Raw genomic sequence first — 27942 nt, 5'->3', positions numbered from 1 at the left:
ATAATTTCTACAAACTTTGTTTGAGAGCAATCAAAAATAGCCCTGGCTATTTCTACACAGCTTTTAATTAGAAAGACAAGATTTATTTGACTCCAAAAAAAGGCACTCATACAATACTCCTCGTCACGTTGGAGAGAAAAAGGGGCGCAAAAATAGCCGACTGAGCAGCTGACGCGGTTACTAATCAAAAGAGTAATCCTAAGTTTGCCTATTTTTTTTAAATTTGATTATCAAATAGATTAGGCCATTAAAGTGAAGCACGCCAACCAACATGTTAGGCCATAAATGCCCATATGCGAGACCCCCCCCCCCACTCGTCTGGTGCCCTGTCAAGCAGTCTTCAAGTTGAAAAGTGCCTCAACAACTACAATTTACGCTTTTAAAAATTCATACAGGAACAATATTATTCATAAGAGCAGCTCAGCTCAAGTACCTTTAAAAACTATAATATTGAGATGTTATACACACGTGTAAGAATCATGGTCTGTGAGTGAGTGAGTTTACCTGGCAACTTATCAGTATTGTTGGCCTGCACCATTCCCATGTTGGGAGAATATTCCACTGGGTGAGGTTACTGTGGTTTGAGGAATGGCTGTGCCCCCATTGGGAGTATGACTGGCACTCACTACTGAGGGGGGTGTGTTAGAGTGATGGTGGTCAAACATTCCACTGTTCACACTCCTACTATCTCCCTCCATACCCTCAAGCAAAGATTCATTGCTGTAGATACCTACACCAAACCAAATTAGATTAAAGACACTGAATTCAAAATTTCAGGCCCAAATAGTGGCAGGCAACATAATTTTGCATACAAATGTACCTAGCGCAATGATATATAACAAACATAACTTGCAGATTACCAGAAAATAGCCGCAATAGCTTCGTAGACCTGAAGTCTCAAAAAGAAAGCATTAAGAAAGACAAAAAGCTAAGACGATAAAGTTAAAAGGAAAACTCGCAAAAAATTCGATAATTATTACTGAAAACAATTAGTGGCAAAATCATAGAAAGCCCTTGCTTTGAACAAAAAATATTCAATCGATAAACTTAACCCCTACTAGCAGCTTCAGAGACCTGTCCCTAATGAGATTAAATGATAAGACATCAAAAAGTACAGTAAAAACTTTCAGGAATGAAGAATTCAAAACTTTTGGGAAAAAGTATTGTCAAAGTCATGAAAAACAACTAGCTACAATTCGAGCCATTAACTATGTTCTATTATGCCCCATTAGCAACCAATCAGACCTGTCATTAATGGTACCAAGTAATAAGACAACAGATAACTTTAAAATTGGACAAAATCTAAAATTCAGTAATATTTTATGAACACAAATAGTTGCAAAGTCATAAAAGCTGTCCCTTAATGTCCCTAAAAAGCTGTCCCATACGCACAATTAGAATACATATGTACCGTCGTAAAACCACTGAAGGAGAAGAGACTCTGAAAAAAGACGTCAAACTGACGCATCTGAAAAAAATTCATCTCAAAAACCGCCAAATTATTCAAACACCAATTTCTCACTCCACTTTAAAGGTCTTTTGAAAAAGGCACGCCTCAATCCAACTCGATTTTTCGCTCTCTTTAATATTTTAGTGTGATCAAAATGACATTGCACTGACGTGAAAAAGCCGAAAAAAGCGTGAACAGATTTAAAAAAAAAGACAACGCACAAAAACAATTCAAAGTCTTTGAATTGTTAAAAACACCAAGGGAAGAACAAAAACAGCCCTAGCTATCACTGTGCGGCAATTTAAATCATATACCGAATAATAGCCAAGCGTTAAAAAGTCACTCCAGAAGTGCGATCGAAAGAATGTTCTAGAAGAAAGCTGTCAAGCAAAATTTTTGCATTAAAAAAGACACGTTTACAATAATTGCTTCAAACTCCGTTCAAGAGCAATTTATAAAAATTCGTCCAATTAAATGTTCAACCGAACATAAAACCTTATGATTGAAGAGCATAACCAACTAACGCCGGACGAATTGCTCTCAATGGACTGGTGATGGCATTGCCGTTCGTAGCTGTTAGCTTACGCCTAATAAGGGTTAACTGGCTCGGTGGGTGCTTAATGCCCTTGGGCTTCACCAGTTTATTCCGTTTTGAAGATGAAAAGCTAACGCGCCAGACGAAAAATCGATCAAGAGAAAAACCGTAAAAATACCAAGAGGACACAAACAAAAATATCGCTTTCAATCGACACTGAAAATCTAATAACATACTGTAATCTTGAGCTAGCACAATGATGGTGCAAAACCAAATGCCAAAGTGACTTGTTAATTAACGTACCTGATAAATCAATGACCACATCAATCATGTCACAACACAGCTCGTATGTCTGCATGTCTACTGCGGAGGCATCCGTAGCAATGTAGATTTTGGACACCACGTCGAATAAAAAGGCTTTGTCAATACCTAAACAACAATAGCACAAGTAGTAGACAATACATTTCATTAAAAGCATTTCAGTTATTCGCCCCTTTATACCAATCAAAATTTTACTTTATTGTAACTTGCCCTACCGTTGGCTCACACGTTTGGTTTCTATTCAAGTTCATTCGCTCTTATAAGGCAAAACACTCTTAATTGTGGCTTTTTGTTCAGCAATTGTTGTATACGCAACATAATAAATAGGAAAGATTAAAGAAACGCCTCAAAAATAGGCACGTTAAAAATGCTTTCGAACGAAAAATCGATCAAGAGAAAAACCGTAAAAATACCAAGAGGACACAAACAAAAATATCTCTTTCAATCGACACAGAAAATCTAATAACATACTGTAATCTTGAGCTAGCACAATGATGGTGCACAACCAAAAGCCAAACTTACCAAGCGCAAATACCAAAGAAATGTACCTAGCGCAATGATACATAGTAAACATAACTTGCAGATTACCAGAAAATAGCCAACATAGCTTCGTAGACCTGCGGTCTCAAAAAAAGCATTAAGAAAGACAAAAAAATTAGTCTTTTCATCGAAGGCTGCGAGGATAAATTTTGATTTGAATCTATATGAGTCATTGCTGCCTCTATTAGCTGCTCCCAAATAACCATCACTTAGAGAGACACAAATTCACTTGTCCTTATCTCTTTGAATTAAAGTAAATAAAAGTCAATTTCAAAGTCAGGAAGTTATTTTAGAGAGAGAGAGAGAGAGAGGTAAGTCAAGTGTGACCAAAAACATAATCACGCAAATAAACAAAAGAAATTGCTTCACTAAAAACAAAAAATGACGTCACGCACGCACTTCAGTTGAAGTTGCATGAACGAATGAACAAAAAGCAGAAAGTGGTTGTGACGTCACATGATCGTAACAAAAATCTTGACAATGAAATTAAAAAAAAACATAGCAGGACAAGTCCGAAATACAATTCAAAGAATCGTATTAATTCATGAACTGACAATCATTAAATCCGCTTCAAAAGGCAACTGAGAGCTTTTAGTAAAGAGACTAAACAATAAAACAACATTTCTCATCAGCGACCTGTCGTTAAATGTCGAGTCCTCTCACTAATGATATTAATTAAAACATAACCGACTAAAGTCGGGCGAATTTCTTTCAAACGACCGGGGGGCGGTCGCTTCGTCAGTAGCTAGCCCCGGTTTCGGGAGGCTAGCTTTAGATTAATTGAAGGTGTGTAAAGTGAACGCAGCGGAGACTAGTGGGCTGAACATACTTGAAGACTTATCGCATACTTGAAGACTAGTTGGCTGAACGCCTATAAGAGATTTTAATGCAAACTGGGCGCTACCTCTTATTCCGTTTCTGAATACAAACAAATGGGTCAGACGAAAAATCGGCCAGGCGAAAAATTGCAAAAAAAGAGAAACAGGATTAATATATTTGCTAAAAATTGCTTTGAGAGAAATTAACAAGGATTTCCTAAAAAGTTCCTGCCAAGCCATTTATGATAAAAAAAACATTGCTACTATAACTCATTGTTAATGAAGATCAGCGATGATGACATTACGCCGCAAGAAAGCAGCTGAAGTGCGGCATCAACAAAGAGAGAGAAAAGATAGAGTGAGAGAGAGAGAGAGAGATAAAACATGAACGAGAAAGAGAAGGAAAGGAACCCTAACCGACAGAGATAGAAAGAGACAAAAAAAATTTCATGATGGGATTCGACTCTGCAACTTCTAGTTTTCTAGCCTTGTTAGTAAAAAAAATCATTAAACTGAAAAAATTCAAAAAAGTTTTCACCTTCGCAATAAAAAAGTTCAAAAACAATTTTTGTCTCGAAAGTTCTATCAAGTAACCCATTTACGAGACTTGAAAAGTTTCGTTGGCCAGTTTTGGTCGTTAAACTCAGAAAAGGACAAAAAATAATTAAAAAATTTGGGGAAAAAATGCAAATTCAAAATCTTGCTAAAATTTAAGATATTAATATCTTAAGAACCATTTCATTAACTCAAAATACTATCCGATATCCCCGTTTCAAGCCAGAAATAGTTTCAGAAGCACATAAAGTTCCATATAATTGGAACAAAAATTTTCCAAAAATTTGAAAAAATTTTAAACTTTATCCAGAAATTACTAAAACTGGAGTCATAAAAAAACTTTTAAATCGCTAAACTTTACCCCTACTAACAGCATCAGAGACCTGTCCCTAATGAGATTAAATGACATCAAAAAGTACAGTAAATACTTTCAGAAATGAAAAATTCACTTAAAATTTTTGGGAAATAGTGTCAAAGTCATGAAAAACCACTAGCTATAATTCGATTAATTAATTATGTTCTTTTATGCCCCATTAGCAACCAATCAGACCTGTCCTTAATGGTACCAAGACATCAAAAAGTACAGTAAATACTTTCAGAAATGAAAAATTCACTCAAAATTTTTGGGAAAAAGTAGTGTCAAAGTCATGAAAAACCACTAGCTATAATTCGATTAATTAAAATTTCGATTAATTACAATACTCCTCGTCACGTTGGAGAGAAATAGGGGCGCAAAAATAGCCGACTGAGCAGCTGACGCGGTTACTAATCAAAAGAGTAATCCTAAGTTTGCCTATTTTTTTTTAATTTGATTATCAAATAGAATAGGCCATTAAAGTGAAGCACGCCAACCAACATGTTAGGCCATAAATGCCCATATGCGAGACCCCCCTCCCACTCGTCTGGTGCCCTATCAAGCAGTCTTCAAGTTGAAAAGTGCCTCAACAACTACAATTTACGCTTTTAAAAATTCATACAGGAACAATATTATTCATAAGAGCAGCTCAGCTCAAGTACCTTTAAAAACTATAATATTGAGATGTTATACACACGTGTAAGAATCATGGTCTGTGAGTGAGTGAGTTTACCTGGCAACTTATCAGTATTGTTGGCCTGCACCATTCCCATGTTGGGAGAAGATCCACTGGGTGAGGTTACTGTGGTTTGAGGAATGGCTGTGCCCCCATTGGGAGTGTGACTGGCACTCACTACTGAGGGGGGTGTGTTAGAGTGATGGTGGTCAAACATTCCACTGTTCACACTCCCACTATCTCCCTCCATACCCTCAAGCAAAGATTCATTGCTGTAGATACCTACACCAAACCAAATTAGATTAAAGACACTGAATTCAAAATTTCAGGCCCAAATAGTGGCAGGCAACATAATTTTGCATACAAATGTACCTAGCGCAATGATATATAACAAACATAACTTGCAGATTACCAGAAAATAGCCGCAATAGCTTCGTAGACCTGAAGTCTCAAAAAGAAAGCATTAAGAAAGACAAAAAGCTAAGACGATAAAGTTAAAAGGAAAACTCGCAAAAAATTCAATAATTATTACTGAAAACAATTAGTGGCAAAATCATAGAAAGCCCTTGCTTTGAACAAAAACTATTAAATCGATAAACTCAACCCCTACTAGCAGCTTCAGAGACCTGTCCCTAATGAGATTAAATGATAAGACATCAAAAAGTACAGTAAAAACTTTCAGGAATGAAGAATTCAAAACTTTTGGGAAAAAGTATTGTCAAAGTCATGAAAAACCACTAGCTATAATTCGAGCCATTAACTATGTTCTTTTATGCCCCATTAGCAACCAATCAGACCTTTCATTAATGGTACCAAGTAATAAGACAACAGATAACTTTAAAATTGGACAAAATCTAAAATTCAGTAATATTTTATGAACACAAATAGTTGCAAAGTCATAAAAGCTGTCCCTTAATGAGTTCAAGCAAAGGCAAATACGCACAATTAGAATACTTATGAACCGTCGTAAAACCACTGAAGGAGAGGAGACTCTGAAAAAAGACGTCAAACTGACGCATCTGAAAAAAATTCATCTCAAAAACCGCCAAATTATTCAAACACCAATTTCTCACTCCACTTTAAAGATGTTTTGAAAAAGGTACGCCTCAATCCTACCCGATTTTTTGCTCTCTTTACTATTTTAGTGTGATCAAAATCACCGCTCTAATTTGACTTCTCATCACTGACGTGAAAAAGCCGCAAAAAGCGTGAACAGATTTTAAAAAAAAAGACAGCTCACCAAACAATTGAAAGTCTTTGAATTGTTAAAAAAACCAAGGGAAGGCCAATAATAGCCGCAGCTATCGCTGTGCGCTTATTAAAAACATATACCAACTAATAACCAAGCGTTAAAAAGTCACTCGAGAAATGCGATCGAAAGAATGTTCTAGAAGAAAGCTGTCAAGCAAAATTTTTGCATTAAAAAAGACACGTTTACAATAATTGCTTCAAACTCCGTTCAAGAGCAATTTATAAAAATTCGTCCAATTAAATGTTCAACCGAACATAAAACCTTATGATTGAAGAGCATAACCAACTAACGCCGGACGAATTGCTCTCAATGGACTGGTGATGGCATTGCCGTTCGTAGCTGTTAGCTTACGCCTAATAAGGGTTAACTGGCTCGGTGGGTGCTTAATGCCCTTGGGCTTCACCAGTTTATTCCGTTTTGAAGATGAAAAGCTAACGCGCCAGACGAAAAATCGATCAAGAGAAAAACCGTAAAAATACCAAGAGGACACAAACAAAAATATCGCTTTCAATCGACACTGAAAATCTAATAACATACTGTAATCTTGAGCTAGCACAATGATGGTGCAAAACCAAATGCCAAAGTGACTTGTTAATTAACGTACCTGATAAATCAATGACCACATCAATCATGTCACAACACAGCTCGTATGTCTGCATGTCTACTGCGGAGGCATCCGTAGCAATGTAGATTTTGGACACCACGTCGAATAAAAAGGCTTTGTCAATACCTAAACAACAATAGCACAAGTAGTAGACAATACATTTCATTAAAAGCATTTCAGTTATTCACCCCTTTATACCAATCAAAATTTTACTTTATTGTAACTTGCCCTACCGTTGGCTCACACGTTTGGTTTCTATTCAAGTTCATTCGCTCTTATAAGGCAAAACACTCTTAATTGTGGCTTTTTGTTCAGCAATTGTTGTATACGCAACATAATAAATAGGAAAGATTAAAGAAACGCCTCAAAAATAGGCACGTTAAAAATGCTTTCCAGAACGCAAGAAAAGCAACCTCTGTTGTCACTTGCCTACAGCGCTTGAGTTGCATTCCCAAATCCAATGTTTTAGTCTGGTCCTTGATTAACAAGGTTGATGAACTTGGCTTATATTCTAACATAAACTTGTGTTGAGGTCGCAGGAGCATGCCAGTCCATGTCATGCTCATTACAGCCTCAGTCAAAGCATCAGCAAATTTAAATGATTTCATGAGTGAAATGAATTGTATTCAAACCTGAATTCTCTACAAAAATAGACAGCATCTGTTCCAAAGTAGCCAGCTGAGGAATTAGTTTCTGGACCACTTTACTGAAGGCCTCAAAAATAGAGTGATCGTAGATTGAAGTCAAGGAAAAAGACAATGTAATGTTAGACTGATCGTCTTGATTGAGCTTATCGTAGGCGCGGTGGTAGATATCTCTCTGAATTTCTATTTTGTGGTCATCGTTCAATCCATCCACCTTAAAATACATAAAACAACTGCAAACATAACCGACTGATTTCCGATTTGCTATCGAACAACTTTCGGGGGCTTGATTCTATCATTGTACGCTACTACAGTCGATTGTGGGGTTTGAATCGCGCACCAAGGGGCTTTTTGGCTTTAGACTACTGTTTTTTGACGCATCGGGTTATTAATGGATTGAACAGAAACTGAATGACGAGTGAAACCACTAATAACGAGTTTCAAAAAACAGTACTCTAATAAACTTAATTTACAGATGTGTATAAACAAAAAGGTTCCAACAACTCAACTGTCCATATTTCAACAATAATAAACAGATGACACGGCTACAATAATTGGTTCAAATTTCGTTCGAGAGCTAATAAACAAAAATATTTTCCTCAATGTAATGAGGAACTGAACGTTAAAATTAATTATCCCTAACTGCCCCCAAATACTGATTATAGACAACCAATGATTAAGATATCAACAAACGAGTAAGCTATTTAGCTTTTCCTGAAAAATATTAACAAAAATTTTGGATGTGTTGTCATATAAAGCAGCAGACCTTGTGAATGAAGATTTCGAAGTTGATATTTGGGTTGACGGAATAAGCCCTGGTGACTACTGCTCGCATTATATCCAGGGAGTCAGCATAATCGTCCTGCAAAGTATTAAGTAGTAGTAGTTAAGGCTTTTGAGGTATCGCCTCAAGGGTGTTCAGTCCCAATCTGAATATCTGAATACAGCTCTAAATGTAGCTCATCAAGTTTTTTAGATAGTTTTTAGATTACCATTGGACTGAAGGTTTATTCTAATGTCTTCCAGTTATTGCAGTTTTAGTACCTGCAAATGATCCGCCAGGTGCATTTAATATCGTAGTTGTATTTATTGGCGAAGAAACTCCAGTACAGATCGCTAATTGTCCTTTTGTTCATTTCACTTCCAAAATTACTAAGTTTTGTTGACGATGTTATATAAAAATTCTGTTCGATGGAAGAAATTTTCGTCGAACATTAACAGTCGGTTTTGTTTCAATTAACGAGTTTAAGTGCTCGTAACAGCAAACTGCATGAGCCTGAACTATTTTTGGTATATACTATTATTTTTTGTTCCCACCCAACGTAATGTTGAAAGAACTTATTACATACCTAGGATCCGCTTTGTGGCAGATTGCATGTTTTTCTAATGGGATTATGATAACTACTAAACTGACTAGTTCTATACCAACCTGCGAATCAATTATGTAGATGAGCGCATGACATTGCGAAAAGATTTTTTCAGAATCAATCACACTAGCATCCAGGAGATCCACTTGCCCTAAAAAAAACATCATATAGTAGACACCATAAATTAAACAAAAAATATTGTAACAGGAATCACAAACCTGGAAACTCCCAAACTTCGAAGCGAACAAATGATGAATGATTGATGGAATCTTTCTGGATTTTGCTAGTTGACTGTAAGAAAAGAGTTTCATTCGGCGACATTTTATGAAAAACGACACGGTTTATTGCAGTTTTCCCAGATCTTTGTCTTCCAGTTAAAAGAATTCTTGGTTTCGTATCTTTAAATGTATCTTGATCATCTTCATTTCTTCCTATCACCACGCCGCCAATATCAAATTCTGAACTTGAATTCAGCGTCATCAGATCTGAAAATGCCACATTTAAACTCAGCAACAAAGCACTAGAAAAACAAATTTTGCCACCATAATATGCAGCTGTTGAGCACATTTAAGGGGTCTTCCCCATTATAGCCCCCCCCCCCTCCCCCCATGAAAATATATCCCCCCATCATGGTATATTTACCATGATTGGGGGGGGGGGGGGGGCTATAGGTTATCTGACCACTAAGCTGGGGGGGGGGGGGGGTGGCTATAATGGGAAAGACCCCATTTAAGGACACAACAGACATTTTCCGGAGAAATAGGTAATCAAATATCTCATGAAAAATCCATTTTTGGTCCGGTCTGTACAATTTGAAAATATTACTAACAAAATCTTTTTTGTTGAGCAGGAGGGGAAGCTTGACACCAAATTAGTGTAGTATTAATCCAACGCTCTCCTGTGGCTCTTAAGGCCCAGCATATCACTGTTTCAAAAACCAAAAAGGATGAATTTTTTCAACAAATTTGTGTAAAGCTCCTGCGATGGGGGTCCAGGTCAAGCGGTGGAGACCTGGACTGGTTTCAAATCATCAAAGCGCTAGTTTGAGGATGCTGGACGGGGAGTGTTGTGGCGGGGGGGGGGAGTGTTTTGAGGAAGTTAAGATTAACTTCCTCAAAACACTTTTGGTGAATAGCGTACACGAAGATTATTGATTCTCCAAGAGACAAGAGAGCTGATCAGTCTTTTAAAGGCTGTGCTACCATCTGTTTGCTGATGATAGCAACTTCTTAAATACTAATATCATCAGCCTGCAACTGGACCTTGCTGTTTTTTATTAGTAGTAGTAGTAGTAAAAGACTTAAATTCCAACAAGAGGAATACATAGTAAAAGAAAGACATGAATGTACAAATTAACAAAGCACAGTAGCAAATTAAGATCTGCAGTCCACACAGCGACATTTAAGAAAATATGTACATGGCCGATAGTAATTAAAAGAAAGTGTTTTGGCTATGAGAAAATTATCTAAATTCTTACAAAAAATATTGAAAGATGACCTAAAGTCAATGACGTTGATAGAAATTAAGTAATTGGCGGAGTGGATAGTTCGACTACGAAAACAGTTGTCAGTTTTGAATTTTTTGTTCAACGTTCAAAAAAGGTTTTGACTGATCCTCGGGAGCTGAGTGTCGTACTATTGACATGTAGCTTTAAGTCACTCTCCATTGTTCCATGGTTTTCCATAGTAGAATAAGGTCAGCTCGCGCAATTTGATAGCAAATTGGATACAAATTTAGTTTTGAAAGTGTCTCGTTGTAATCCTCAGACCTAATAACCCAGCGCAACACTTTGCGCTGAAACTTTTCTAACACTTTCAAAATACCAGTTGTAACACACCAAGCTTGGGAGCAGTAAAGTAGCACAGATAAAATCATCGTTTGGTACAACGTTTTCTTGCGGAGAATAGAAACTTGAAACGGTATGCTTCTTTTCAAAAATTAAAAATTTTATTACATTTCGCAAGTTTCATCTTAACATGTGTTGTCCAACAGAGATCTTCAGTAACTAGCATTCCCAAATCCATAAAGCGCAGAGGTCATTAGGAGTAGTATAAGACTTAATTGCTCACTGAGGCAATACATAACAATCAAAACAAACAAAATTATGGTTATCAAATTTATTGAACAAAAGGAGTGTCTTGAGATCTTTCCGAAAGAGCAATGTGTCGTCGAAAACGTTCAATTTGATGTCAGAATGAAGTATTTTAGACTGTTTGGCCAGAAATAAACATAAACTTATTAAATAGTGTGTTTTCAGTTTTTGATGAAACCAGGGACAGCCGTGGTGGTCCCTTTATGTTGATTCTTGGAGCAAGTTCATTGCATCGTGCAATCAGAACCCTGAAGAAACACCAACAGAAGAGACTTCATGGTTCAATGATCACAGTACCTGGCCTCAGCTTTAACTTGAATGCACACAACTTTCGGAAAACCGCCCAATATTATCTCTACAAGTATCCCAACGAAAGTATAGTGGTTTGGCATGATGTTGTGAACAACTCCCTATCTCAACACAAGAGTAATGGATACACCCAACTGAGTGAGAACCAACTTGAACCAGTGCTATCGCGGTTTTCAAACAGAATCAAATCTATCATTTACTGTCAACGAAGAAAACTTCCTGACGTATTTCAAACACTAAAGAAAACGAAATTGCCAGTGGTCTCGATAATTCCAGACATATTGTCACGAAAGAAAGCCAAAGATTCCAAGTTTGTACGAAGATACTTTCGACTACATCAGCCAGCAAATACAGAACTGAAGACTTTCTTTATTGTGAAGAGACATAAGGGAAGTGCTAAATCGATTATCCAAAAGAAAAGACCCCCTCGACTATCAAAGGCTAGACGGAACAAATTAAAGGAACAAAACCGAAATCAATTGCAACTCGAAGATATGTACGAGCCTTTTTCTGACTCCGAACTATCTGACATATCTGAAGATGAACTATTCTTTGATTAATATTTTTGCTATCTGAATCCTTGTTTAAGTACGAGGGTTTGGTGTGCAAGTTTATTTCTTCTCAGTTTCAAGTTCTATCTTTATGATGCGTTCTCAACTTGAGTTCAATATCTGATATCTTTTTGCCCCAAAGCTTGTTTCCCCCTAGTCTTTTTGTACTGAGACCTCGTGTCCGTACAAGGGCTCTAGTACATAGAACCTCCACTTGTATTTTTTTGTACTGAGACCTCGTTTTTGTACAAGGTCTCACGTACATACCATTCCCCTTGTGTCTTTTTGTGCTGAGACCTAGTTTTTGTTCCAGGGCTCAAGTACATAACATTCCCCTTGTGTTTTTTGTGCTGAGACCTAGTTTTGGTACCAGGGCTCAAGTACAAGTACATTCCATTCCCAGTTCATTCCATTCTCAATTCCTTTCATATCATTCATAATGCATAAAACAAGCCTAAAATCTGCCTCAGAAACTCAAGGCAAATGCAAAACATGCAAAAGTGACATTCCTTCAAGTGAAGAAGTCTTCCGTTGTGTCGCGTGTGATTGCATTCTTCATCTGACCACAAGTTGCACGGGTTTTTCTGAAACAGCAATGGCTGGTCTCAAGGAACTTGGAAAAATGTTCTGCATGTGTGCAATAGGTGTGTAGAGAGGAATAGTCACGAAGAACATCTGAACTTGTCGGAGAACAAAGAGAAACATCAGCGACAGGAATCAGCTTTAAGTTCAATCCAAGCAGAGATAAGCGAAATCAAAAGCTGTAGAGCAGCTTAAGGTTTCCGCCCAGGAAAAGCCGCAGCAGCCACCACCTAAACCCAAGGTTGCGGACCCACTACCAAAAAACATCGAAATGGATGGTATAAGGCTCCGAGGAATCCCAGAATCAGAAGACAAAACCCCCCGTCAGAGATACGAGCATGATAAGCGAGCTGTAAACTTGATTTTGCAGCACCTTAACATAAACACGGAAATAACAGATATCAGAAGAATGGGAGTTTTTCAAGCAGGCAGAGCGAGAACAATTGTCTTCAAAGTTGCAACCAAATGGGACAAACGGCTTATCCTCTCCTCTGTCGCAAAGCTGAAAACGTACAAAGAGGAGGTTTTTTTGAGCAGAGAGTTACCACCAAATGAGGCGAAATTAGAGTCCCAGTTCTTAAAGAAGCGTAAGGAATTAATCGACTCAGGAGTAGACAGGAAAAGTCTGAGAATGAAGGATGGCAAACTCCAACTGAAAAACGGTGATGACTGGCAAAACGTACAACTGCAAGCGGATTGCAGCTGACTAGATAGTAGCCCAAAGATAAGCGTAATTCGTCTCCTTCAATACAATGTTAGGAGCATCCTCGATTTCAGTCGCCGCCTGAGTTTTGCAAATCTTTTCTTGAAGCTTGATTACGACATCCTTTGCCTCACTGAAACTTGGCTCTCTAACTGCATTCCTGATTCCAGTCTTTTTTTGAACAACTTTGATGTGTATCGAAACGACCGAGAGGCCACTGTTGGGTCCTCAAAACATGGAGGCGCTCTAATTGCTATAAAACATTCAGTTCGGCACCAGAGACTGCAATTGGCACTGAACATTCCAGACGTTGTCATGATAAAAGTTGAACTGGGCAGTTACAACTGTCTTCTATGTTGCATCTATAGTGCCCCTGGAAACAGTGTTTATACCCTCACATGTTCACAGCTGATAGAACTGCTGGCCCATATGAATTTCACAGCGCCTCCAATAGGGTGCACTGCAATATTTGTAGTAGGAGACATCAATTTCTCGTCAACATCCTGGGGAACAGTGTACTCCTCCGATCAGAAAGAAATGAGTGTTCTTGAATATCCATTTGAACACAATTTTATTCAACTCATATTGGGGAAAACAAGGCAATTAGACGTGTTTTTGACAAACAATTCTGACCTAATTCTTAGTGTGTCAGTTGAGAATCAAGTCAAATCGGCTCACAGCTCAGACCACGATCCTTTTCTCATATCGCTCGAGTCCGGTTCTTCGGTTAGCTCAGCTGTCAAAACTCTGAATAAAAAGCGAGATTTTGCCGCGTTTTCACTAAAGCAAGGCGACTGGCAGGGTTTAGAGAAGTACCTAGCCACAAACCCTTTTGCGCCTTATTGCTTTAGCAATGTGAACCTAATGGTGGATCTTTGGTATGACTGGCTTTATCAAGCGTTTGAAAAGTTGGTGCCTAGGAAAACGAAACATAGAATTAGCCTGCCTCCTTGGGTATCCAGCCAAAGCTCCCACCTAATGAAAATCAAACAGAGGCTTCGCAGGTGCTCACAAGAGAATCCGAAAATGATAGCCAAGCTGCGAGATATCTCAAATCAACTCGATAAAAGCTTGGATTGTGATCAATTACAGTTTGAAAAGTCAGTATTCGAGCACGGTGCTTTTTCGGAGATCCAAAAGTACCTTAAAAGCATCAAGAAGCCGCCTTCGATACCAAGTGTCTTACACCTGGACGACCTTTCCGCATCAACAGATCAAGAGAAAGCGGAACTGTTTAACACTTTCTTCCAAACAGTTTTTACCAAATCTGACTACAAAAGAAAACCTCACTTCCTTGCCCGCTCTTCAAAGCATTCACTTCGAAGAGTCAGAGATATGCGCAGTTCTGGAAAAACTGAAACCAGGCAAGCCCAAAGGGATGGATGGCTTAGGAAATCTCCCTTTGAAGGCATTGTCCAAAAGCCTTGCTTGCGAACTCGCTAAAATTGCTTTTCAACACCATATCCAACAAGTCAACCTTTCCCGATCACTGGAAAAGAGGCGAAGTGGTTCCTATCTTCAAAGATGGTGACAAACAAAATGTCAAAAACTACAGTGGTGTTGTCTTGCTCGATTGTGTTTCAAAAGTGTTAGAGCGTCTTATTTTCGAAAAACTCTACCCCCGTGTTGAAAGTCTACTATCGGATGATCAGCATGGATTTCGGAAAGGCAGATCAACAACAACCCAAATGATCTGTTATCTCAACGAAGTGTTTGAAAACATCAACCAACCGACATTGTTGTCGCTGTATTTGGACTTCGAAAAAGCTTTTGACAAAGTCTGTCATGAGAAGCTGTTGGAGAAGTTGTTGATTCTGGGCTTTGGAGGACCCCTATTAGAACTCTTGGAAAGCTATCTGAGCAACAGGTCGCAAGGGGTCCGCATCGGGAACTCCTACTCCCGGTATCTTGAAACATCAAGTGGAGTTCCACAGGGCTCAGTACTTGGACCCTTCTTCTTCATTCTTTTCATCAACGATCTCCCCAGTCAACTAATGTCGAAATCGTTTGGATATGCAGACGATTTTAAGATCATATCACAAAATGCAGTTACTCTCCAAATAGATGGACATAGACTCTGGAAATGGTGCTCAGAAAACCAAATGAGTCTGAATCTAAAAAAGTGCAACGTTTTTGCCTTCAAGGGGACTGCGTCAGTTGCACTGGGAAACTTATGAAACCCCTGGGACTGAATCGCTAAAGACTTTATTATTATTATTATTATTTTTATTATACGGATTTTAACGTTTAAGACTCAAGTTCTAGTTATTAGCAACCAAGCGGAAACATTTAAGCTCATTTCAAATGATCTTAAATGGTTCGAACACATCTCCCATCGTCTTGGCCTAAGCTATTTTCTGATATCCTTCCGTTTAAATTTGTCCTTCACTCTTCCCATGTCAACGAAAATTAAGCTTTACAAATTATATCTACTGTCGAGTTTGCTACATTGCTCTCAAGTTTTTGTCCATGCTAAAATGAAATGAATAAAATGGACTGATTCCAAAACAGGTGTACTAAGTTGATAACTTTTGGACCTAGCTATTGTGAAAGACTCCTCAAATGTTAATTGCTGCCCATCTCTTAATTAATTCAACTTTTGCGTCATCAAACAGTCTAAAATACTTCATTCTGACATCAAATTGAACGTTTTCGACGACACATTGCTCTTTCGGAAAGATCTCAAGACACTCTTTTTGTTCAATAAATTTGATAACCATAATTTTAATTGTTTGTTTTGATTGCTATGTATTGCCTCAGTGAGCAATTAAGTCTTATACTACTCCTAATGACCTCTGCGCTTTACTTGTTAATCACATTCGAGGACAAAAAATTGGTCAGGCAAAAAAACTTCATAACATAGCTGGCAGATTGCCAGAAAATAGCCGCAATAGCTTCGTAGTTCTGCAGTCTCAAAAAACAGTAAAAAAACACAGACCAAAAAAAAATCGTCTTTTCATTGAAGGCTGATATGTTATATTTTGATTAATAATCTGTATAAGTTTTTGCTGCCTCTATAAGCTGCTCTCTAAAAATTTTCATTTAGAGTGACACACACCCATTTGACCTTATCTCTCTGAATTAAAGTAAATAAAACTCAATTTACAAGTGAGGAAGTCATTTTTGAGAGTGAGGTAAGTCAAGTGTGAACAAAACTTAATCACGCGAATAAACAAAAATAACTCGCTCCACTCAGAGCCAAAAATGACGCACTCGCACTTCGGTTGAAATTGCATGAACGAATGAACAAAAAGAAGATTTGAAGTGGCTGTGACGTCATATGGTCATAACAAAAATCGCGACGAAATAGAAAAAACAGCGGGACAAGTCTTGACGTACAATTCAAAGAATTTTGATTGACTAAACAAAAAACTGGGCCTAGAACGAACTATGAGGGAATTGGAGAACAATTTCTAAAAAAATCAGATGAAAAAAAAAAACAAATTCAACGTCAAAATGCCGCTAGCGAGATCAAAAAACCATAACCGAAATGTAAATTGATTCTAACAAGAAACTAGGTCTAGAATGAACTATGAATGAATTGGGGAAACCATTTAGAAGAAAATCCAATCCAAAAAAAGAAATAAAACAGTAAAAATCACAGTGAAATTGACCCATGTGAACAAAAAACAACTAGCCAGAAATTGAGGTCAATTAAGAGAAAGCACTTCTCCTAAAAGGGTAGTCGTTCAACTCGTGGGCAGCAAGTCAACTCCTATGTGTATTTATAAATACTGACAGTAGCCAAAAAATGAAGCATCAGATGCAAAAGATAAAGAAAATAAATCATCAGAATTAAAAACAAAATAGATATGGTAAATAGCAATTCAAGTATAATGTGTAGTTACTTTGGAAAAAGATTAGAAAGAAAGTAAAGCATTTAGCACAACAGCCTCCCTTCCTTTACAATGGTTCCTAATGACGCTTCTACTGCAGGGCACCGGCGCATGGAGCGCGACACGGTAGCAGAGTATGGAGCTACGCAGGTGAGCGAAATTTGTTTTTGTCCTTATGTACGTGATCTTGTCCGGATATAAATCTTCATTCTTATCGCTGATTCTGGAAACTAATCCCTGTATGGCTTTTGATGCTGACGAACCCGCTCCCCCTGTACACGAGAAGATTAACCCGAAGAAGCTGGCTTTCTCGAGTTCGATTTTCCTTTGTTCGGATTTCCGCTTCTTGATGGACTCCTGATATTTGTAGGATTCTTGTATGCTTCTTGGGCATTTCTTCGCATACGGATTAAACACTTTCACATCAACAAATGTTCTGCCGAAACATGAATTGAAGGAACTATTAGCTTTGACGTCTAGTCGACCGTCGTCATCAATAGTGGTAGTTATATTTGAGGAGGTTTCCCTTTGCAAAGACTGAAGACAGGGCTCCACTTCGATATTATCGCAGACCCCATCGAGCAGGTTGACAAAAGAGTCACGAATGTCATTGTGTCTTAAGTGCGTATAGCCAACATTTGGACAATGAAGAGCATACGCTAAATTAAAATTTTCTCCACATGCGCATCTTGATGGCAATTTTAGGGGATCCCATCCATATCTAAGAGCAATTTCTTCTCTAAACTCTACCTTGGTTAAATCAAAATAATATCTTTTGAATGGAAGTGCGTTTAGCCAGCACGACGCTCCTTTTTCCATAGCCAAATCTAGAGAATATGCCTTTTTATCTTTGATCAGATCTTTGATTGTCAACTTTTTCAATCGAGCTTGTACCTGTTTTTTTCTGATCTTCTGAAGACTTTTGCCTGATAACACTCTGTATCTATAGCGTTATGATTTTTTAACAGCTCACAAATCCGAATAGATCTTTCTTATTCATTTATTCCTTTGCCCTGTCTTAAGGAAGTAGAACGTTTTGGCCACCGTCTTTAAGAGGAAGAGAGAAAACCTTCCGGTACCTGTCATTCTACGAGGGATGATTCAACATTGAAAGTACAAGATTTCTTTAAAATTAAATTTTCGGCTTCTCTCAGCAGACAGTCCTGGCAATTAAAGTCAATTTGTGTTTCAATCCGATATTAAATGATTAGTACTTATTCTGAGGAGACACTCTACTATGTTTGTGAGCTTCTCAAGCATGTTGGAGTAGATCACTGACTTTTCTTTCAGAAAACAGTTACAGTTTTCGTCAGAACCAATAACTGAACCTAGAACTCGATGACCTTCAATAACATCAACATCTAATCCTGACCAAACTTTGTTCACCTTCTGGACAAACTCAGGTTTTGTATTGAGATGACATTTGATCACATTATAACCGAATGCACCGCCATGTTCAAAGAGCTTATATAGCGCTGTGATTTAAGGCTACCGGCCACATTACCGTCAACTGCGTACCATTGATGAGTCAAATTTTGATCTTCGAGCATGTCAATGAGAGGAAGTGTAGCAACTCCTTACATTGCCATGGTTTTTGGATCACCTTATGTTGTTCCTTCTTTAGACATGATTACTCTTTAATCAATAAAAAGGTCTGATAGGATCTTATACGAGTTTCCGATTGCTGTATAATTTAGGGACAATGCTTTCTGATGTTTTTTAGATGCAGATCTCTGTTCAAGATATTAAACGCGTTCCTGGCATCAGTCAGTATGATCCCTTCAGTATCGCCTTACTGAAAGCGCCGCCGGAGTGAAAGGATAGCATGCTCAATGTCCAAGGTACATCTGTACGTTTGCTCCAAATAATTGGAGATCTCGTTGAACGCACTTCTATATACTCCTACATATAATTCATCTTAAGTCCTCGCCAATGCCAATTGCTACGCAGGAGAGCGAAATTTATTTTTGTCCTTATGTACGTGATCTTGTCCGGATAAAAATCTTCATTCTTATCGCTGATTCTGGAAACTAATCCCTGTATGGCTTTTGATGCTGACGAACCCACTCCCCCTGTACACGAGAAGATTAACCCGAAGAAGCTGGCTTTCTCGAGTTCGATTTTCCTTTGTTCGGATTTCCGCTTCTTGATGGACTCCTGATATTTGTAGGATTCTTGTATGCTTCTTGGGCATTTCTTCGCATACGGATTAAACATTTTCACATCAACAAATGTTCTGCCGAAACGTGAAGTGAAGGAACCATTAGCTTTGATGTCTAGTTGACCGTCGTCATCAATAGTGGTAGTTATATTTGAGGAGGTTTCCCTTTGCAAAGACTGAAGACAGGGCTCCACTTCGACATTATCGCAGACCCCATCAAGCAGGTTGACAAAAGAGTCACGAATGTCATTGTGTCTTAAGTGCGTATAGCCAACATTTGGACAATGAAGAGCATACGCTAAATTAAAATTTTCTCCACATGCGCATCTTGATGGCAATTTTAGGGGATCCCAACCATATCTAAGAGCAATTCCTTCTCTAAACTCTACCTTGGTTAAATCAAAATAATATCTTTTGAATGGAAGTGCGTTTAGCCAGCACGACGCTCCTTTTTCCATAGCCAAATCTAGAGAATATGCCTTTTTATCTTTGATCAGATTTTTGATTGTCAACTTTTTCAATCGAGCTTGTACCTGTTTTTTTCTAATCTTCTGAAGACTTTTGCCTGATAACACTTTGTATCTATAGCGTTATGATTTTTTAACAGCTCACAAATCCGAATAGATCTTTCTTATTCATTTATTCATTCGCCCTGTCCTAAGGAAGTAGGACGTTTTGGCCACCGTCTTTAAGAGGAAGAGAGAAAACCTTCCAGTACCTGTCATTCTACGAGGGATGATTCAACATTGAAAGTACAAGATTTCTTTAGAATTAATTTTTCGGCTTCTCTCAGCAGACAGTCCTAGCAATAAAAGTCAATTTGTGTTGCAATCCGATATTAAATGATTAGTACTTATTCTGAGGAGACACTCTACTATGTTTGTGAGCTTCTCAAGCATGTTGGAGTAGATCACTGACTTTTCTTTCAGAAAACAGTTACAGTTTTTGTCAGAACCAATAACTGAACCTAGAACTCGATGACCTTCAATAACATCAACATCTAATCCTGACAAAACTTTGTTCACCTTCTGGACAAACTCAGGTTTTGTATTGTGATGACATTTGATCACATTATAACCGAATGCACCACCATGTTCAAAGAGCTTACAAAGCGCTGTGATTTAAGGCTACCGGCCACATTACCGTCAACTGCGTACCATTGATGAGTCAAATTTTGATCTTCGAGCATGTCAATGAGAGGAAGTGTAGCAACTCCTTACATTGCCATGGTTTTTGGATCACCTTATGTTGTTCCTTCTTTAGACGTGATTACTCTTTAATCAATAAAAAGGTCTGATGGGATCTTATACGAGTTTCCGATTGCTGTATAATTTAGGGACAATGCTTTCTGATGTTTTTAGATGCAGATCTCTGTTCAAGATATTAAACGCGTTCCTGGCATCAATCAGTATGATCCCTTCAGTATCGCCTTACTGAAAGCGCCGCCGGAGTGAAAGGATAGCATGCTCAATGTCCAAAGCACATCTGTACGTTTGCTCCAAATAATTGGAGATCTCGTCGAACGCACTTCTCTATACTCCTACATATAATTCATCTTAAGTCCTCGCCAATGCCAATTGCTACGCAGGAGAGCGAAATTTATTTTTGTCCTTATGTACGTGATCTTGTCCGGATATAAATCTTCATTCTTATCGCTGATTCTGGAAACTAATCCCTGTATGGCTTTTGATGCTGACGAACCTGCTCCCCCTGTACACGAGAAGATTAACCCGAAGAAGCTGGCTTTCTCGAGTTCGATTTTCCTTTGTTCGGATTTCCGCTTCTTGATGGACTCCTGATATTTGTAGGATTCTTGTATGCTTCTTGGGCATTTCTTCGCATACGGATTAAAAACTTTCACATCAACAAATGTTCAGCCGAAACGTGAATTGAAGGAACCATTAGCTTTGATGTCTAGTCGACCGTCGTCATCAATAGTGGTAGTTATATTTGAGGAGGTTTCCCTTTGTAAAGACTGAAGACAGGGCTCTACTTCGACATTATCGCAGACCCCATCGAGCAGGTTGACAAAAGAGTCACGAATGTCATTGTGTCTTAAGTGCGTATAGCCAACATTTGAACAATGAAGAGCATACGCTAAATTAAAATTTTCTCCACATGCGCATCTTGATGGCAATTTTAGGAGATCCCACCCATATCTAAGAGCAATTCCTTCTCTAAACTCTACTTTGGTTAAATCAAAATAATATCTTTTGATTGGAAATGCGTTTAGCCAGCACGACACTCCTTTTTCCATAGCCAAATCTAGAGAATATGCCTTTTTATTTTTGATCAGATCTTTGATTGTCAACTTTTTCAATCGAGCTTGTACCTGTTTTTTTTCTGATCTTCTGAAGACTTTTGCCTGATAACACTCTGTATCTAGAGCGTTATGATTTTTTAACAGCTCACAAATCCGAATAGATCTTTCTTATTCATTTATTCATTTGCCCTGTCTTAAGGAAGTAGAACGTTTTGGCCACCGTCTTTAAGAGGAAGAGAGAAAACTTTCCGGTACCTGTCATTCTACGAGGGATGATTCAACATTGAAAGTACAAGATTTCTTTAAAATTAAATTTTCTCTCAGCAGACAGTCCTAGCAATAAAAGTCAATTTGTGTTGCAATCCGATATTAAATGATTAGTACTTATTCTGAGGAGACACTCTACTATGTTTGTGAGCTTCTCAAGCATGTTGGAGTAGATCACTGACTTTTCTTTCAGAAAACAGTTTGAGTTTTCATCAGAACCAATAACTGAACCTGGAACTCGATGACCTTCAATAACATCAACATCTAATCCTGACAAAACTTTGTTCACCTTCTGGACAAACTCAGGTTTTGTATTGAGATGACAATTGATCACATTATAACCGAATGCACCACCATGTTCAAAGAGCTTATATAGCGCTGTGATTTAAGGCTACCGGCCACATTACCGTCAACTGCGTACCATTGATGAGTCAAATTTTGATCTTCGAGCATGTCAATGAGAGGAAGTGTAGCAACTCCTTACATTGCCATGGTTTTTGGATCACCTTATGTTGTTCCTTCTTTAGACATGATTACTCTTTAATCAATAAAAAGGTCTGATAGGATCTTATACGAGTTTCCGATTGCTGTATAATTTAGGGACAATGCTTTCTGATGTTTTTTAGATGCAGATCTCTGTTCAAGATTTTAAACGCGTTGCTGGCATCAATCAGTATGATCCCTTCAGTATCGCCTTACTGAAAGCGCCGCCGGAGTGAAAGGATAGCATGCTCAATGTCCAAGGTACATCTGTACGTTTGCTCCAAATAATTGGAGATCTCGTTGAACGCACTTCTCTATACTCCTACATATAATTCATCTTAAGTCGTCGCCAATGCCAATTGGTCAAACCCCAGGTCATTTATCTAGTGCAATCAGACGACAAGCGTTATAAGAGTTCAAGATATTTAATTTTTCGGTGGCAATTCTGATTGCAGGTGTGAAGACTGTTTTGTAAATATCGATTGAGGAGGAATTGTATGATGTCAAAAGTCGTCCCCATTCACCTGCATAAAGATCATTTGGGCAAAGGCTGCCTTTTATTTTCATTGCGGCTCGTTTTTTTTTCAGAGTCAATTTTTTTTCAAAAAAGAAGGATGGAATGGCAAATCTCGATGTTTCAGTTCCGTTACTACGTATTTAAGATTATCTTTCTGACTACATGGTTTCTTTTCTTGTAGGAAATCGAGTACGGTACAGTTTTTTCTTTCGATAGTCACTTTATTAGATGTTGATAACACACCGCCCATTGCATCTTCTGAAAGACATCTTAAAGCATTCGATATCTTTCCCCTCGGTTTGTTTGTCAGAAGCTTTAAATTCATCCACTTCTCGTTTTTTATTTAATTTCCTTAAGCGCTCATGAAGTGCCTTAGCCTCAAGAAAAAGGCCGTCAAATTTAAACCTGATTCACAGATCAAGCCTTCTAGACAAAGTTTTTGTTATTGAAGCATCCTTTGCACATTTGGATCTTGCAAGAAGTAAATGGGGCATTATCATTGTGCAAGTCATAGCGCATTCAGTCTGAGGCCCATCTTCAAGCGTCTTGGTGAGAATGATGTTCATAACATCTGCAATTTTGAAACCTACTTTATTTTTGCTACTGGTAAAGAAGATTGGTTTCCGATGAATTATTTCCTTGTAGACTTTCCGTAGTGTTTCTATTTGTTCGTTTTGAAAATTTTTCCAAAAGTCGCATGGTTCCGGGTGTGTCTCAAGGTTCACTGCATTGTCTGCAAATGAAGATTGGATGGGGATCGTTTTTAGTTGACAAGCGCTGCATTTGATATGCATATATGTACCGCAACCGCAGCACCAACCTCCACCTCCTAGTAGGCGAGTAGAACAGTTAGAGCAATGAGTATCTGACATTGTCCGAGGAGGCTGCTCAACGAGTGTAGATTATTGATACAGATGAATATAACTATGCATAAAATTCCTTGCAAAAGGATATCACGCTATGTAGATACAAGGTAAACAATTGGTTACCATAGAAAGAGAAATGAATTCCATCTCAACAGAAAGCAGACTTGTTGAAGAAAAAATATGTTGAAATAATCAAATGAACTGTATAAAATTGAAGAAATTGATGCAGAGCCAAGTTTTTGAAATAGATTTTCCTGTTAACAATTTTATTATTCGAAGTGGCAAATTTTTTAAGTGACACGACAATAAGCGGTTTGAATTTATAACATATGATATCCAACCAACTCGGTAGCATTCAAGGAAAGAAGAGCATAGGTAGTGGTAATCATTGAATCCTGCAACAATGCATACTGATCTCAAATTGAAGTGAGGATACTGGTTGACTACATTGAAGAAGCTGATTAGCTAGCTCCGCGATATGCGTGGATATTGGCACCGACTGCGCTGTCTTCAATGTATTTGAGAAAGCGAATTTTTGTTCAAATACAATTTTTCACTCAGCTTAAAAATTAGAGCAAAAAATTCACGTTTTTTCGCTTCATTTCCTTTTTTGGTGTAACCAAACTCAATACAATTTGATTTCAAAAATCATGAAAACATGTGAACAGACCTTTAGAAAATGACAGTGCCCAATACAATTCAAATTCTTTGTATTGTAAAAAGCCAAGTGAAGTCCAATTATTAAAAAAGACCACAGGACTATTAAAATTGCTACAATTTTTTTGAGAGTAATTAAAATTTGTAAAATTAAAAAGCTACTCAGAAACGTACATCACAAAGTAAACATTTCTGTGTCTGTCCCCAAGACTAGAGGGTTGCATATTATTTGCACCCCCCAGACGCACGTGCCATATTTTTACGTGATGATTTAACCCGTGCTTTGTAACTAGGAAGGGGGGTGCATAACGTACTAGAGGGACAAACGGAAAAGATCCCCTCAAAGCTATTCTCATGCGCTTCAATGAACTCGACTGTTCCACCTGTTATAGAACAATTGTCTTAAATAGTGTCAATACAAATATGCAATACCAGGCCAGCCATTAAAGAGTTTCAATACCTATTATCATTCATTATATCATCACCAGGAGAAAAGAAGAAATTTCCAGCAACAATTTCAACTATAAGAGGAAATTTTTGCAGATACTGGGTACAATCTTCATCCTGGGCTCCGTGATTCAAAAATCATTCAGTCGAGTCCAAGCATTTATTGGCAATTGAATGAAGCACCCCCCAGGTGATAACTGAAACCCTCATTCGGCAGATATAGTGGACGAAATTGAAAACTTGAAAAGAGTTGTTGCTATTGTCTTATGTGCCCGAAGACGAGCGCCCAACAACTTAAGGCAACTGTTAGCCTAATTGTTGTGATAAACTTAATATATAGTTTCATATTTTGTATGATGACTACTGATGATGCGAGCAACCGAGCGGCCTCAAGAGTCAACTCATCTTTTTGATACTTTACGAGGGTGGAAGAACTTTTTGTTGCAAACACGGATTTTGACAAGGCTCTCACTGGTAAGATCACAAACGACTGCTACATTTCTTGCTGAAAAACACTCTACGGCATTTAACAGAAGCTAAGTCATTTTAAAAAAAACACTGAATCTTTTTGACAGTAGAATGAACACTTTGAATAGAATTCTTGATAAACAAAAAATGGTTACCAGGGAAATGAAACAATTATTAACTGAGTTTAATATCACACCAATGGAAACATAGAAGACAAATGAGAGACAAATTGTAAGACCAGCCATAAACGGTAACAAAATTTTAAAACAACTGAGAGTTATTGGTATAACAAACAAACAACTAAAAGTTTTCTAATGAATGTCTGTTGAAAAACAAACAATCAAAACCAAATCTAGCTGGCTACTGGAGATTGCTTTCGATTAGGAAAGCACGGTTCCACGAAGCAACGTCCATTTTCGTTAACGTGCCCGTCTATTTGGGATGGTAGGTTATGCATAAGTATAGCCATTGCAGCAAGTTACATGGACGTAAGAAGATTTCAGTCCTATCGTAGTTATCTGCGGCTGATAAGGAGAAAGAGAAAAAGCTGATGAAGAAACAGTTCGAATTGATACAAAGTGTTTGCATCAAAAATAAATTCAAGATACACAAGTTAATGCTACTTTACGACAATCAAGAGGTAGATCTTGATTGACTACAATTATCATTCATTACGATGAACGTTCGGGGCATTGCTTCTGCTAAGAAACGAATTCAGCTGACTAATTTTTAATCTGAACATTGTTTGCTTGACAGAAACTTCCCTTGATTCTAATTTTGACTCGGATTTTTCTATTAATGATAACTACACAGTAGCAATTATGACTAACAGAGAAAAAGGTGTTCACGGTGTTGTTGCCATTCCTGGAAGCAATAAGTGATTAGCAATGTCAAAAACCGTTTCTCTGATATTTTTATTTGTGCTGTTAAAACAAAAGTAATGATAGTTGTGTACCGTCTGTTGTATCGTAATAAAATTTTCCATATAAAAATTTACAAATATGTGTTTGTGTTTCAGCTTTTGAATGAAACTTTGGAATAAGCGATGTTTCATCTGAACAACACGACAATTTTTTTCAACATCTCTCAAGATTTTTCGACCACCTGATCTTCCGGCGAATCCAACCCAAGCGCATTGTTCTTGGTGGAAGCAATGCTTTATTGACGGTCTAACGATCATTGGAATTACGGAAGACTCTCATAAATTGACATTTCTCAGATCATACGCATGGTTGGGACTCTTTACAATTCTTTTGGGAGCAATTACTTTCAACGTTGCATTCGGTATTCCTGATGCTCAATTCAAGAAGCCTTTGAGAATTATATACGCCCCACATCAAGTCTTTTGGTGCAAGCTGTGAGATGATGATTCCATACCAGCGTTTTTGCAGCAATTTCAGGTTCTTGTTGAGCGCTGTTGTTGAGCCTTGTGTTGCCGTTACCTCAACGTGCAGCAACAGAAGGACGTACTCCTTCGCGAATGTTAAGTATCTGGTCTTAAATGTGATGCCATACCTGTTCGACTCTTGGAATTGGCGGAAGCGGAATTTTCGGTTGAGAAATGGATTTCACTCGCTCATGCAATCGAAGTAACTGCCAATTTGTCCCGCTGATTCAATGCCAGCTCAAACACGTGCTGTGGGTGACAAAAAAGAACAACTCAATCTCAAAAAGCTTCGAATCGTAAATGTGTGTTCGTTGGTCTGGATGAACATCCAAGGAATAAATGCCCAGAGTGACTAAGTACGTGTCTGAAATGCGGCAGAAAAGAGCATTGGGCAGCAGCGTGTAAGTCAATCGTTGCAACTGACGGTTCGGATGACGACGAATAAGTAGTTAATAAACTGTGCAGTGTGATTACAACGAACGAAGTGATAATTTCACCCAATGGAATCTACATAAGTATTTTTATTGGCGAAGACTGCTTTCTTCCTGTTAGAGCGCTTACTGGTCCCGGCTCCACGTATTCGTTTCTAAAGGCTGATGTGCGTGAGCAGTTGCAATTACCGATTAGAACCAATATTGATTGTTTTTGATTTTTTGAATTTTTGAAAGTCGAGGTCTTTATTCAAGTTATCTTTAGCGAATCAACGCATTTTTAAAAAAAAATTCGCGTCCTTTTCAATTCAATTATGGAAGGTTGATGCAAAAGTGTTTAATTTACTAGGAAGTTACAAATTTTCTAATTCCGATTTGAAACTAAATTTTTCAGAATGAACAAAATTGGTGTTGCGAGTTGTAAAGGAGTTTTGTTAGGTTTAGGCTTTTCGGAAGCATTTAATATCCAACTATTTACAAAAACAGCATTTGGCTGTTTTTGTTCTATTGTGACGATCCCTGAGCTCATCTTGATCACCATTTATGGATACTGCTATGACGCCAGAAATGCAATTTTAATTTTCATAGTAACCGCTCATTCGTGCTATTTAGTAGTAATTTAGTCTTCAGTGTCATGGCACTGGGGTTCCTATCCCCTCATCGGTTGGTTGATTTGACCTTCCGTTCTGACTTGCAGTTAATGTAGGCGCACAATATGGTCCAAATACAACACTGTGCTTCCATTTAAAGCCTTAAAAGATTTCCACTATAATCTCAGAAACATTGTTTGTTTAAGTTTTCTAAT

The 27942-nt window shown here is 37.9% G+C and overlaps 1 protein-coding gene across 4 annotated transcripts in view; it reads right to left on the bottom strand.

The window, feature by feature from the left end:
* Positions 1-9598, bottom strand: part of LOC142339231 (uncharacterized) — a 41326-nt gene extending 31728 nt beyond the window's left edge. For 2 of the 4 annotated variants that reach the window (XM_075389087.1, XM_075389088.1), the window contains exons 1-7: positions 9336-9598; positions 9180-9268; positions 8517-8612; positions 7739-7964; positions 7107-7232; positions 5308-5532; positions 2289-2414 (exon numbers count right to left, since the gene is read on the bottom strand). In XM_075389087.1, coding sequence (XP_075245202.1) covers positions 2289-2414; positions 5308-5532; positions 7107-7232; positions 7739-7964; positions 8517-8612; positions 9180-9268; positions 9336-9597 — 1150 coding nt within the window. In that variant the 5' untranslated portion in view covers position 9598. Of the gene's footprint in view, positions 1-504; positions 731-2288; positions 2415-5307; positions 5533-7106; positions 7233-7738; positions 7965-8516; positions 8613-9179; positions 9269-9335 lie in introns of all 4 variants that reach the window. The other 2 variants (XM_075389090.1, XM_075389089.1) reach the window with 2 other exon arrangements.
* Positions 9599-27942: the final 18344 nt, after the last annotated feature.

Source organism: Convolutriloba macropyga, chromosome 5 (assembly GCF_964194025.1).
Source record: "Convolutriloba macropyga chromosome 5, txConMacr16.3, whole genome shotgun sequence".
NCBI lineage: Eukaryota > Metazoa > Xenacoelomorpha > Acoela > Convolutidae > Convolutriloba > Convolutriloba macropyga.
Note: the sequence above shows the minus strand (reverse complement) of the source record. Positions and strands in the feature narration are given on the sequence as shown.